The 13499-nt window shown below is 38.8% G+C and overlaps 1 protein-coding gene across 3 annotated transcripts in view; it reads left to right on the forward strand.

Moving 5' to 3' along the window:
• The window catches only part of HIBCH (3-hydroxyisobutyryl-CoA hydrolase), a 96423-nt gene extending 86649 nt beyond the window's left edge, over positions 1-9774 (forward strand). For 2 of the 3 annotated variants that reach the window (XM_030579657.1, XM_030579658.1), the window contains exons 12-14: positions 503-622; positions 1721-1754; positions 6475-9774. In XM_030579657.1, coding sequence (XP_030435517.1) covers positions 503-622; positions 1721-1754; positions 6475-6590 — 270 coding nt within the window. In that variant the 3' untranslated portion in view covers positions 6591-9774. The remainder of the gene's footprint in view (positions 1-502; positions 623-1720; positions 1755-6474) is intronic. The other variant, XR_004002564.1, reaches the window with a different exon arrangement.
• The last annotated feature ends 3725 nt before the right edge of the window (positions 9775-13499 follow it).

Here is a 13499-nt window from a genome sequence, read left to right on the forward strand (position 1 = left end):
CCCGTGAGGGTCTGCCTGGGCACATCGGTCCCTGTGTGGAGTGGATAGCCAGTTTAGTGCCTGAGCCCTGTCTTCACAGGATAGACTTCTGTTCTCCATGAAAAGAGGGGCTGTAGTACTGAGAAACAATGCACAAGAGAAAAATAAAAGATTAAGGAACAGCAGGGGCAATTTTGAGGCCACTTGGAACCCTGCTAGAAATCAATGGTATTTCAGTGCTATTTTAATGTGCCATAGATAAAAGGTTAGGGAAGGGGGAATAACAGATTTTTTGGGCAAATTAACATGATTTTGTATAGTAGCATGGCAGAGGTGGGTTTGTAAGAGTTATGTAGAGGTGGAGAGGGCAGATAAGCTTAGGGAGGATGGAAGTGCTAGAGTATTGCCAAGTATTGTTTTGTATCATTACACCTGTAATAAAATAACCGTTTGTCTTCATTTTTGAAAACCATTTAACCAAAAATCTAAGATAGAAAAAAATGACGTTTAATGTCTTCCCCAGACAATTAATAAAATGTCACCTACGTCCTTAAAAATGACTTTGAGACAGCTTCGAGAAGGAGCTTCCATGAACTTGCAAGATGTACTAATTATGGAATACCGACTGAGCCAGGCATGCATGGTAAGAAAAAGGTAGAAAACTTTTGCCCCTTCCAGACATCATGAGCTGGTTGCCCACTTTTGCCATTCCATACTAATTATACCAACAAATATTTCTGACAAATATATCACTGTCAGTATCTTAGTGGTGTCTTTGTTCAAAATGACAGTTTCCATTTGTATGCCTGCTTGTGCAACTGGAAGGAAAGGTAGCCAGCAAAACAAGGCTGTAGGAGGTTTACTGAGAAAAGTATGGTGAAGCTACAGTATGGAGAATTAAATAATAAGTAGTGTATAGTACTTAGCTTGGTGAAGTAGTTCTGGTGCAGCAGCATAGTTGTCTGAATGAAACCCTGTAAGATTCCTGACAGGAAGCCTGCTCTGTTAATTTAGTCACCTTTTGTCATATAAAATATTAAATGACATATACAAATATTATTTTTGAATTGATAGTTTTGTTTAAGATAGACCTTGGAAATGTGTGGCATGCCTCATTCATACTGAAAATATCATTACTCCTTTCCTCAAATGAGTATTGTCACTCCATTTCTAATAAAACGCAATCAGGATTTGATAGAACATAATTATTTAACTGAAAAGTGTGATAAGCATACACAGTACATTACAAAACAAATGACGACAAGGGCTCTGCCTTGAGGAGTTTACAGTCTAAAGACCAATCCTGTAAGCCTCGTTGTGTGGAACTCCCATACAGTGTCAATGAGATGTCCCAGGGAAGGATGATATGACCATAATTCAGTCAACCACAGTGCACAGGACAGCAGTTCAAATGTTAGGAGGTTTGGAGCTATGTTAGTAAGCTGGATCAGTGTAGGAAGATTTTGGATGGGAGGAGTGGTGGATGGTCTCAGAAGGTTGTTCCAAACACAGGCTGTAGCATAAAAGAAGGTGCAAAAGCCAGAATTGAGGGAAGAGACAAGGGAGCAGTTAGGGGAGAACATCCACAGGAGTGTAATAAGAGTAAGAGAACAAGACGAGAGCAGTGAAAGTGGAGTTGGGTAGAGGCTTGGGTAACATGGACTTGATGCAGAAGCAAGGAGCCCCCAGTGAAAGGGGGGTGAAATGGAATGTATTGTTTACATGGTTCTTTGTCTTTCAGAGTGGCCATGACTTCTATGAAGGTGTTCGAGCAGGTAAGGATGCACACCAGAAAGATCACTTCAAGTTAATAGTGGGTAAAACACATTGCTTTATTGCTCATTTGTAGATATAAGTAAAAGTGCAGCAGTTTGTTTGACAGTAATATCCAGTACCATCATCTTAGAGAATATGGTCAGTACATTAATTTATCCTGCTGATTGTATTCCCTCCATGCAGCCATAGATTGCCCGCTGACCTGTTGTCATTCTGTAACATGATAGAAAAAGGCTTTCTTGTTAATGTAAAGTATTTTTAGTGTTTTATACATGTGTTCCCCTTGCACCATTAACTGCTAGTACAGCACCATGAAAACATTTGCACCGGGCCATCTGAAAGGAACAAGATATATCCAGGGTGGGCAATAATGAGCAATGAGGATGTGAAGCATGACCTACCATCACTCATGCATTCAGTTCGGTTCCGGTGTCAGCCAGAATGCTAAGCAGTCAGACCATTTACAAAATGAAAAGGTAAAATTAGCAACAGATACATTGGTTGTTTCAGGGTGGAAGTACGCTCATTAGCACAGGAACTATTTTTGGCAAATGTCTCCTATGTTATCATTACATAAATCTTACCACAGAAAACATTCTTGGGTACATAAACTTTTGAATTTTTTTTTAACCATTTCTCAGTATTACATAGGCAGGAAAGGAAGCGGCAGCAAATAGTGGGGCTTTTGTCTATTGGATCGATCTGGGAGTCAGACTAAGGTTCTCTCCTCAGTTCTACCATTGAGTCACTATGTGACCTTGTGCAAGCCTCTCAGTCTTTGTGTCTCAGTTTCCCCATCTGTAAAATGGAACTTGGTGGTTATTTTAGAACCGATGCACGTAGCACAGCATGAGACATCGATGGAGATGGTTTCCTAAGGAGATTACAGTGTAAGACAACAGATCTAGTTAAGACTGAGGGACCCAGATGAGATTTTAATTCAAAATTTATTTAAATATTATCTCCTTTTCTCTAATAATTCTTATCTACCTTTGTAAAGCAATTTAAGCTCTGTGGATGAACGGTGTTAAAAGTTAACTATTAATAAAGGAACCTCAGGCATCTTACCGTATCTATCAAAGGACAAGTATGGCTTCACTGTGCTAGCTAACAAGAGAAGGAAACATTTACAATTTAAAAGATGCTGTTCCTAGAATATGTTCTAAATCTTCAGGAAAATATGCACAATCACCGAGATATATCTGTCTGGAAAATGGCAGTCCTTGCTGAGAGAGAGTCAAGCAGCAGACATGATCCTCATTTTTAATGCACAAGGTCATTAAAATCATTTGAGAACTGGACAGAGACAGATTACTTGTCACACTGTTCAAGATAACCACACAGACTGCTGATTGAGAAACAAGCATCAAGGGGCAACGGCTGGGAAACTTCCATTTGCTGCATAGTGTCTCTTTCTTGTGTATGTTATAGCACGATTACATGATGATTAGAATAGGCCTACGGGTAACAGAAAATAGTCAAATTTCATTGTGCAATATATAATTGACGATTTTATCAGTTGCTCTTGAATCATTTTTTACCCCAAGCTGCCCCCTACTCACACTGAGTAGTACCTTATTCTGTGAATAATCTCCCTGAAATCACTAAGACCACTTGTCAGATAAGGTGCTTATTTAATGTAAGAAAGGGTAGCAGAAACCGGCCCTTAAAGATGAACTGTAATGTTTTATTTTTTTCATATATACACACACACACATACATCATTAACATCTTGATCTTTCAAGGTGCTGAGCACTCTCAACACCCATGAAGATGCTCAGCACCTCACAGGATCAAGCCCTACTTGAATAATATGTGGATTTAAAAATTAGAACAATATACTTAAGTGGTTGCCATTAAAAGACAGCATTTGCCAAGTTACCACAGAGGAGTATGTATCATAGATAACAAAGCTTTGCCCTATATGAAAAAAAATTTCTAAGGTATTGAGTGGCACGTGTGATTAGTTGCAATAGCACAGGTAGCTAGGCAGAAATGTATGTGTGGAATTTTCAATGCAATGTTTAGGTCTGGCTGTTACTGGTTTCACATCGCCACCACTGCAAATGGTTGTAGTGCTGCTGCTGTCCATCCTGGAGAACAGACATTCTTCTCACATAGGGCTTGTCCCTGAGAAATGCTGAGCACTTCCCAGTTAAGGGGAAGCGGATGTGCAAATCCCATTAAAGCCAATGCGAGTTTCAGATGCTAATCACCTTGTAACAGCTGTCTGTAATCAAATACATAAGAGTCTAGAGAACTTGTTCTTTGGAGGTTAGATAGATATTTACTAGTATTAAAAGTGGAGTTCATGTTAAAACAATGTTAACTTAATAACAAGTAGTGAACTTGCTTTTAATCAGCTGTGGAAGTCTCCCAACTTTCTCATCTGTTCCTCTGTTTGACAACCCTTCTTCCCTCCACCCCAATATCAAGCCAGATAAAACTTTGTTCTTGAGTCATTTTAATTGATAGATACTATTTGAGAACATTTTAACAACCCAGAATCTGTGATTATGGAATGTTTGGTTTCCATTGAAGAAAGCAAACTGTGGCTACTTGGATAAAGATTTAGAAAGGCAAAGCCCTGGGGTCAAAAATCTTTCAGAAATCTGGTCTATGAAACAATGCTGCTAACTGGCCATCAGCTGCAGCAACAACCAAGGGAAGAAAAAAAATATGTTTAGGGTGAACAGGGTCAGCTGTGATATGTCAGGCAGTCCTCAGGGTTTTGAAACTAGCCTGAAAATGAAAGTGCTAGTTTTAAGCATAAGAAAAGGAGCTTCCTGCTAGGTTTCATTCAGTAAACAGGAGACAACAACTATCTTGTGCACATAGCCTCCATTATCTCCAAGAGCAAAGGCTGTAGGGAAATGAGTTCTGCAACCCTAACTCCCTAGCTGGCCAAGTCACATTTGATTTCAGCTGTGGTTGAAGATGTCCATAAGTAACCCTGTTAAAATTCCAGCCCTGTTAAGTGTGGCCACTGAGCCTACCGCACTCTTTTCTGATCTAAGTTAACCTGCCTCCTAAAGGACAAGAGAGTGAATATATTTGCTACAGCAGCAGATCTAGGGCCTCTGGTGGTGGCACTAGCCCTCCCCTCTTCAATAAATAAATGACTAAATGCTCACGGTGTATACTACTTGTTAAACTACATGTCCTGAGACTTTCTGGCTTGAGGTCAGGCAGGACCATTATGATTATGTAGTTGGAGCTCCAATATAACACAGGCCATATGTGTAAATAAGAAGAATAGTTTGACTGCACAGTGGTGTAAAGGACAGGAAGTTTTCTGTGCAACACACAGAACAGGTTGTTGAGAGTCTGGCTTGAATGTTCTAGGGGCAGCCACCATGTTTCAGGAGGTGAAAACTGAACCAGCACACGCTTTGAATTTTAACAGCAGAATGATTGATTTGTTTTTCTCCCCTAGAAGCAGCAGCATAGCTGCTTCATTCAAGCCTGTACAGTAGATTACCTTCTTTGCAAATTAAAATTCCTGTAGCCATAATATTGACATTTGAGGAACAAGGTTAAAAGGCTTTCTGCCCACTATCTAATGAGTTCATGACCGGTGCTTAAAATAAGAAAGCCCCAGTTAATATGATCATAGTAAAACTGAAGAAGCATCTTTTCTTTTCATGTGAATACATTTTTTAAATTTAAATGTAGAGGGCTTTTATTTTTCAATAACATATTTAGTCAAATCATTCAGCTACGTAATCAGTCCTTTAAGAGTTCACTGAAATTGTATACAGAGGAATCAAAGACCTTCTTGAAATTCCATTCAGATTTTTTTCCACACCATATGATATTGTTTATTGATCCTTTCTGCTGGGGGCAGTCTTTTTCTGGTTATTTAAAAGTCTCTTCTACTAACATATCAGTAACAGTAATTAGCCTCTGATTAGCTCATCTCCAGCTCCACATGGAATTTAAATTTATTATTTTGCCTTCTCTTTTTTCCTAACTAAGATCAATTTCTTCTCCTGGACTGTTGGGAATGGATCTCTGCATCATGTTTTCTTGTGTTATATTTTTGCATGTAGCCCATTACTGATTTTTATATACAGCGTTGGGGATATATTCCAGTATTGTGCAGAATATACATATTGCAATGGTAATTCTTCAGAGAAATTGTCTTCTATCTCTCTCTATTAATAGCTATATATAACTTTACTATTGATTTTCCTATGAGGATATCCTACCATATTGTTTTCCCCATTATTATTATATTAGTTTATATGACATTCCCGTAGGAATCTAAGAGTCTACCTTCTAGTCTTCAAGAGTGAGATTCTGCATGAGGATTTTATAATTCTTTTTTAACAGAAGCATCCTACATAGAGCCCATATAATTCCATCCAACCTCCAGGAGGTGGGCTATATATGGTTGGATTGTGCAGCAAGCCTACAATAAACGAATGGTTGGAGACTTGCATGATATCGATCATCATGGTTTGTGAATGCTGTATTGGATTGGGTTGATATGGGGATTTCTGGAGCAATAAAATAGTCCCAGTGTCATACAACTCAAGGGTGTGACTCTGTTTGGTGAACATTCATAAAAGGTTAAAAAGTTAAGCTGTTACTTGAGCCAAATACACTGTACTGCATATAGAGCAACTGTATAATCTACTCTCTTGATGTGATCTGAAGCCCTTTTGATTGAGAAAATTCACTAATAACTTCACCTCTTTCTGCTTTACCTGACAGTGCTGATTGACAAAGACCAAGTCCCAAAATGGAAGCCAGCTACCTTAGAAGAAGTAACAGATGAATTTGTGGACAACTGCTTTAAGTCATTGGGAAACAGCGATCTCAAATTATAACGAGGGTGTACAAGCCTATCAAGGGTGTATTCAGATGTATAATTTTAGGATGCAAAAATTAATAACGATGCAGAGACTTTGATGATGGAGGTATGGTAACACTCTTGGGTCTAATCTTCTTGAGATGCAGAGTCTGTAGTTTTTACTGTTTCTGTAGTACCATAAGGAGAAAACTGAATCAAGGGAATAAATTACTTCAAGTAAAAGCTTTTTACTAATTGCTATTATGTAATAAAGAACATTTGATTTTTGGCGATATCTGTTAGTCTAGTGGGGCGATGCTGAGGAGGCAGCCTGGGTCAGTGAATAGTGTATGGGACTGGGAGGCAGGAGATCTGGGTAGTCTGGGGTCTACCACTGATCCACTAAATTGGTTCTGTGCCTCACTTTCTCCTTTATAAAGTGCAGATAAAAATGTTTAACTTCGTAAAGCACTCAGAGCTACAGATGAAAATGCCATGTATGTGAGTGTGCTTGGTAGCGGGTAGTATTTTCAGTAATACCAAAGTAAACAGAAGTTGCTATGCTACTGAGTTAGTAGCAGGTCAGTATTATGACCTAGTATTTGATACAGCTTCATTGTCTGGAATGGAAATCCAGTTTTACAGATGAAATTGTCAGCCAACCTACTATATGAATATTTTACAGGGCTGACCAGTTTTAATGGTATTTTTAATACAATTGCCATTTACCACACTTTAGGTTATTTTTACCATAATCTCTATAAAGATACCCTGCATAACAAGACATTTACCTTGACTTAATAAATCACTAGTGAACTTTCCCTGGTTTTGTGATGACAGTTGAATTCAGTGGTGGAATAATTACCTCAAAGTGTGGTGAGCGTTGAGGGCCAAAGTCACTGTGTCAGCAGTTGCAGCTCTGTTTACTTCAGTCGTGCATGGATGAACTTGACAATGCATGATTGCAATTTAGCTGTACTGACCAATAAGTGATAATTCTGTCTCTACGTCACAGGTGAATAAGGGCCACATGCAGCCTAACAAGGAAGATCTACTGCATGGGGACAAGGGCAGGATTTGTGGAGGCTATGGAAGGGGTGCACACCCCTAAATGGTGTATGCTTAGATTATATGAGCAGAGGGATTAGAGAATACATTGCTACAAGGATCCACAAGTCCAGTGGTTTTCAACCTTTTGTTTGCTGACACCTAAAGTTTCAAATGGAGGTGTGGACCCCTTAGGCATAGTCTACAGACCCCTAGGGGTCATGGACCCCGGGTTGAAAACTATTGACCTAGTCCATTCCCTCAACTAGTGGATGTGAGGAGTGTATAGGTAGGCTTAGAAGGCTACTCCAGTCCTTAGACTGAAGTATCAGCTGCAGAGTGGCTCTGCTCCTGTTCCACATACAGGTTCTATTGGGTTCTCCCTGCTTAGCCCAGTTCCTGGGGCTGGATGCAAAGGAAATGATACAATGTAAACTAAGTGGTAGGAAAACCAAGTCTGCTGCCAGGCCCAGTGCACTTGTTGTCAACAAGAGTAGCTGGAAAAAAGCTGAAGGTAAAAATTGGAAAGACTCTAACCAAAACATTATATAAAATGACTGAAAACTGCTGTCTGGCTGCAACATTCATGCTCCAGAGCTAGTGTGTAATTTTCACTTTCTTAATAAAAAGTGAAACTGGAGTTTATTAAGTTTCCCAGATTTAAGAGCTTGATTAGAAAGCCCCTGTCAGTGCTGCTAAAAGCTGCAGCTAGCTCAACTATTTCAACTTGATAATAGAAAATGGGAACACAGGAGAAGGAAGGGGGAAAAAGGACCAGGAAACTTTTTTTAAATCATACAATAAAATGCCCTCCTCAGATGTGCATTAAAGCTGCTGTTCCATCTCAGGCTTCTGCTGATGTTAAGAATGCTCTGAAGTTCCACAATGTAACCAGAGCCAATGGATGTAATTATATCCTTATTATGTACAATTAGCATTTCCACAATTCTGTATGTCATACATGGCCACTGATCTATGTTCTCTTTGTTCAAAATGGAGACTGTGCTTTTTATAGTTACTTTGACAGGTTAAACTTCAGCAACTCTTTTTCTAATTATTTCTATGGCAGTAGAAAAGGTCATCACAAACGTAAGTTTTTGACTTCTCTGAAGACTTTAGTCAAGAGGAGGAAAATGAGCTGAAAGGGAAGAGCTTTTATTCAAACAAATGTGTTCAATAATTGGCACTGCCAAAATAAAATAGAATGACAAAGCAGAAAGAGACCACAGAATTGTTTACAAGGTGCTCAAAGGCGTGCAGCAATTAGCCCTACACGCTACGTAATTTAGGCAGCTAGTTGACCTGTAATCTCTTGGTGCAAATAATTAAGGGACAGAGACAGAAAAGCACTGGTGTCTTGACTATTCACTAATAGCTCCTCTACTCAGTGGCCTCGCCTTTAAAGTGCAGTGGTAAAATTTCAGTCCAGCTGCCAGTTAGAGTAATGAGATACATTTTGTTATTAATGGTAAAATTTTCAAAAAAAGAACCAAAACTTTAAATGATTATACACTTGGAAGTAACGAGGTAAGTTCTCATTTATTCAGCAACATTGTTTGTTACATTTTGCACAAGAATAATGAAATAGTCATCTTATGTGTTTAATAAACGAGGCCAAGATTTTGAGCTCCTTGAGGCAGGAATCATGCCTTCTCTGCTTGCAAAGTACAGAGCACACTGCTGGCATTGCAAGATTTTATATGTAAAAATTAATATACTCATAATGGGATGCAATGTGTATTTTAATCAAATAAAAACCTTACAAGCAATTAATTACAACTTAATTTTATTCAGTTAAGAAAATGTTTTCACAAAAATATTGTAAAAATATATGGTCATACTAGAGTTTGGCTCCAGCTCTGTCATGCTGCTGAAATGTCAGTTTTACAAAGTTGTGCTGAAGTTATTGAACCAAAAGTAGGGCATCATAGCAAGGCAGATAACATGCATTAGCAGATACAATTATCACTGTTTTGTGGGCAGTCACAGGGACATTGTAGAACGTATAACTAATGAAAAAGAATCCTTAAAATGTTTTTCCAAAACATGTGCCTGTCACGCGAGTCCTTCAATATACAATCTCAAAGGCAAAAACTAGTTGCAACTTTTGTTGTAGAGCCTCTGTTGCATCTCGATCATCAAAATTATACTACCATTAAAACCAAACTACTAGAGTGGGTATTGTGTAATTTCATCTAACATACTTAGGTAAAGGCGTTTATCTTTATTGTAAAGGACAGTAGCAATATCCTTACCAAAAATACTGCAAAATTCTGGGAGGTGACTTTAGAATACTGTCCTATGGTCTTAAGGATACAGACATCATTTGCAAAAGTCAGTATCTTACAAAACTTAAATGGCTAAAAAGTCAAATTGTTTTCCTGCTATGCAGCTATGTACACAGCTGCCCCTAGTGCTCCTGGGCCTCTTTTTCATCTGCTCTGTGCTTGCCTGAAGTGCTGATGTCTTAGAAAGTGTTGTTCCTGTCAAACACAGCTAAAGTAGCACTCTGGGTTGTTTGAGAGCGCTGTGAATTGTCAGGAAGTAGGGGAGGAGAACAAGTTTGGAAGTCACAGGTAGGAGATTCAGATATGGAAAGGATTAGCAGTAGGATACAATTTTAGTAGAGGGCCTAGGTGGTATTTGTAGGTAGAGCGTAGTTCATAGCATCAGTAAACTTAAGTAAGTATGCCGTTAGCTCTGTCTCATACACTGTTTACCTTCAGCTGGGTAATTTTCTCCTTTGATTCTTGTGCATTTAACATGCTTTCTGATGGCTGGCTGGGGTGATGTGATTCAGCTACAAGTCTAATGCCCAGGTGTCTTGTGCAGGGAAAGGTGCAATTCAGCAATAAACAAAACCAAACCACGCTCCTGGCAGAGAAGCTGCTTTCAAGCTGTGTATCTACCATCCCAGCGCTGGGAAGTGCCAGACGAGCCAATACCGAAAAGGAAAGAGGCAATCTGTTCCTCTTGCCCAGCCTTCCTGCCTCCTTCCCTGCTCCCTTTTAGCGGTGACTTCAACAGTGGGAGTGCATTGTCAACTTGCTCTAGTGATCTCTCTCCTGCCATCCATCTTTACCCTCCGATAAACAGAGGCTGGGGCCACCCTTCCTTTCCATCCTGGCTAATATCCATTAATGGACATGAATTTATCATGTGCCTACTAATGCCTCATCTCCCAGCCTTTAAAAACAAAAAAACCCCTTTCTCACTGAAGTCTGTTCATAGTCACCAAGAATCAGGTGGACCCAACTGGGTGGAGTCAGAATAGCCCATGAGAGCTACTCCTTCCATCACCTCACTCCTTAAGCCATTTGGCCTTTCCAATTATGGGTGTAGACATAATTGATGTGCTTTTATAAATCAGCTTATTGACTAAGAAGCCCAGTAAAACAGCTGAGCATTCAAGTGCCTGGAACTCTCTCTCTGTGCCTTATAGCAAGCAGTCAGGCTCCTAGAAAGAAGCATGAAAGTAATCTCCTTCCCCCTTGTCTGCACACAGAGAGCAGCCGGGGGCCACTGGAAAAAGAGAAATAACTAACATATACTAATTTGTAAATGAGGGCATCATTAACTAGAGCATTTTAGTAACAAATAGTGCAGCCACTTGAGTAGGAAATGAAAACGTATGTAACTACAGATCGGTATAGGCAGCCTTTTCCCAAGCTTTGTTAAACTGACACTCTATTGCCAACATCTCTGCAAAAAGGGAACAGTGCTGCAATTGGAATTCAGTTTAATATCTAATGTAGCTCATTTCTTGGCATTTCATAACCAATGCTTAATATGCAAATAATGGTGTTAGGAATAAGCTTTTACTACAACACAAGCTTCATCTAGTCCTCCTGAATTGGATTTGAAGTGTAATATGAAACCCAGCCTCCTACTCAAACTGTAGTGCTGTTAATTTCAGATTACTGCTAAATGTATTTTAAAAATAAATCATGGGGAAATGTCATTTGAGTAGCAAATGCACAGAAGCAATGTCTATGCAATTCAGTTGATAGTGATTTTAAAAAAATCACTGTCAGCAGTGGGACAAATTATATTTTCATGCTGTACCATACCACACATGATCTGATGCTAGGTGAGGGAGAGATTTGTTTTCCTACCTTTTCTCTCTTACATAGGAAGAGATTCCCTTTTTAGGCTGATTAACCAAACAGTAAATTAAGACCGGATTCATTTTTTTCTGGCTGATTATTCCATTTCTTTTTTAAATTCACTTCATGTTTGGAATCACCTTTTTTAATGAGGGCACCTGTAGAGCATGATTAAATGTACTGTATTCAGTGTAACTTCAGGGACATTGTTATAGTGATGGGATTTAGATTGAACATGGTATAGCGCAGGCTTTGTCTATTAACACAATGGCCATTTGAAAATACAGATATGAAGAAGATAGTATTCAAGAGACTAGAACCAAATTGTTTTTCCTTTTCTTCAAGGGCTTGGGAAAATATTCTAAGTAACAGCAGAGTGAGATCTATGGAATTAACTTCAGTGTGAATATGAGACATGTATGTCAAGTCAGTCCTGGGCTGCATTATTGGAAACTACTCTTCATTTATGAAATTTACTCCTCGTAAACAGTCATTTACCTGTATACATTAACCCAAAATATCTTAAGTCTCCTTTTTCAATTTGCTTCAGCTTCATAAACATCCATATTTTCTCTCTCTCTCCTACATGAACAGATTGTGGCTCAATCTTAGCAGCAGCAAGAGATGATCATTCTAATTCCCAAAAACATTACTCCAACTATCATCTTTTGTATCAGTTAATACATTTTCACAATTGCCTTTAACTTGCCTGGAAAAGCTGTTTGTTTTTTTTTAAATTGCAAACCCATTATTTGCCTGTTGAATGAACGGAAATATGCACCTACTTTATTGACTGCCTTATCTAGGCATTTTATTACTGACAATGGATTTTGATGGAGGAGGAAACAAATGCAAAGAACCCAAGCTCCTAAAAGACAGGCAGCTGAATATTGTCTGAATATTTGAGTGCAAAACTATTCTCATTGGCTTTATTGCAAATGCCTGTCCTCAAAATCCATCATTGCACCTCCTGCTTAACCTACAAGATCCCAACTATGTCTTGGATGGGCCAGACTACAAATCCTGTTGAACAAGGGCACATAGTCTAGACAATTTAAAAAAAGAAAAAAAAAAGTTCCCTTAATGCTTTAGCCCTTCGTCATCTAGTCATCATCATCTAGTCAGTCTGACAAATCAACTAACAGATAAAAGAGATGGCCCCTCACAGTAGCACGAGAAAGGCCTGCTGCCCCAAATGGCATCCTGTCAGTGGTATTTCAGTATAAGGCAGCATCATATTTAGATGAGCTGTTCTCAGCCATTCACAGTTATACTGATTAATAAAATGAGGCTTCGAGGGCATATTTATTTTCCCTCACCTTCCTGCCTAAACTAAATATCTTTGGTCTGGGTATAGTAATCATAACTGATTGCTACAGCAATGAATGTTGTTAACAACCTTAATTTATGCTTTTAGGGATTAGTCAATACCCTTCACCTAGTTTGCAGAGGCCAAGGCATCAGTTAAATGGTTCATCAGGATAATTAGGTTATCAGTGCCTTTCCTCTTGATGTGTTTAAGAAGGGCAGATTTAATGGCAGCATAATCCATATGGTTGGTTTGCTACTTTTCACTTACAAAGCACATTGCCTTGGCTTAATGATCAATTAACAGTTCACATATTTAGTCAGGTCATCCTAAAAGATCAAAGGTAAATTTCTGACTGAACCCATTCCAATTATTATGCTATAGGTCTATAATCCTGATTCCCATTTAACAGACATTAGAGCATTTTATCATATGTGCAATTTCTCACGTAAGATCATAGGCAGATGCAAGGCTTACATGTTTG

The sequence above is a fragment of the Gopherus evgoodei genome, chromosome 11, assembly GCF_007399415.2.
Source record: "Gopherus evgoodei ecotype Sinaloan lineage chromosome 11, rGopEvg1_v1.p, whole genome shotgun sequence".
Taxonomy (NCBI): Eukaryota; Metazoa; Chordata; order Testudines; family Testudinidae; genus Gopherus; species Gopherus evgoodei.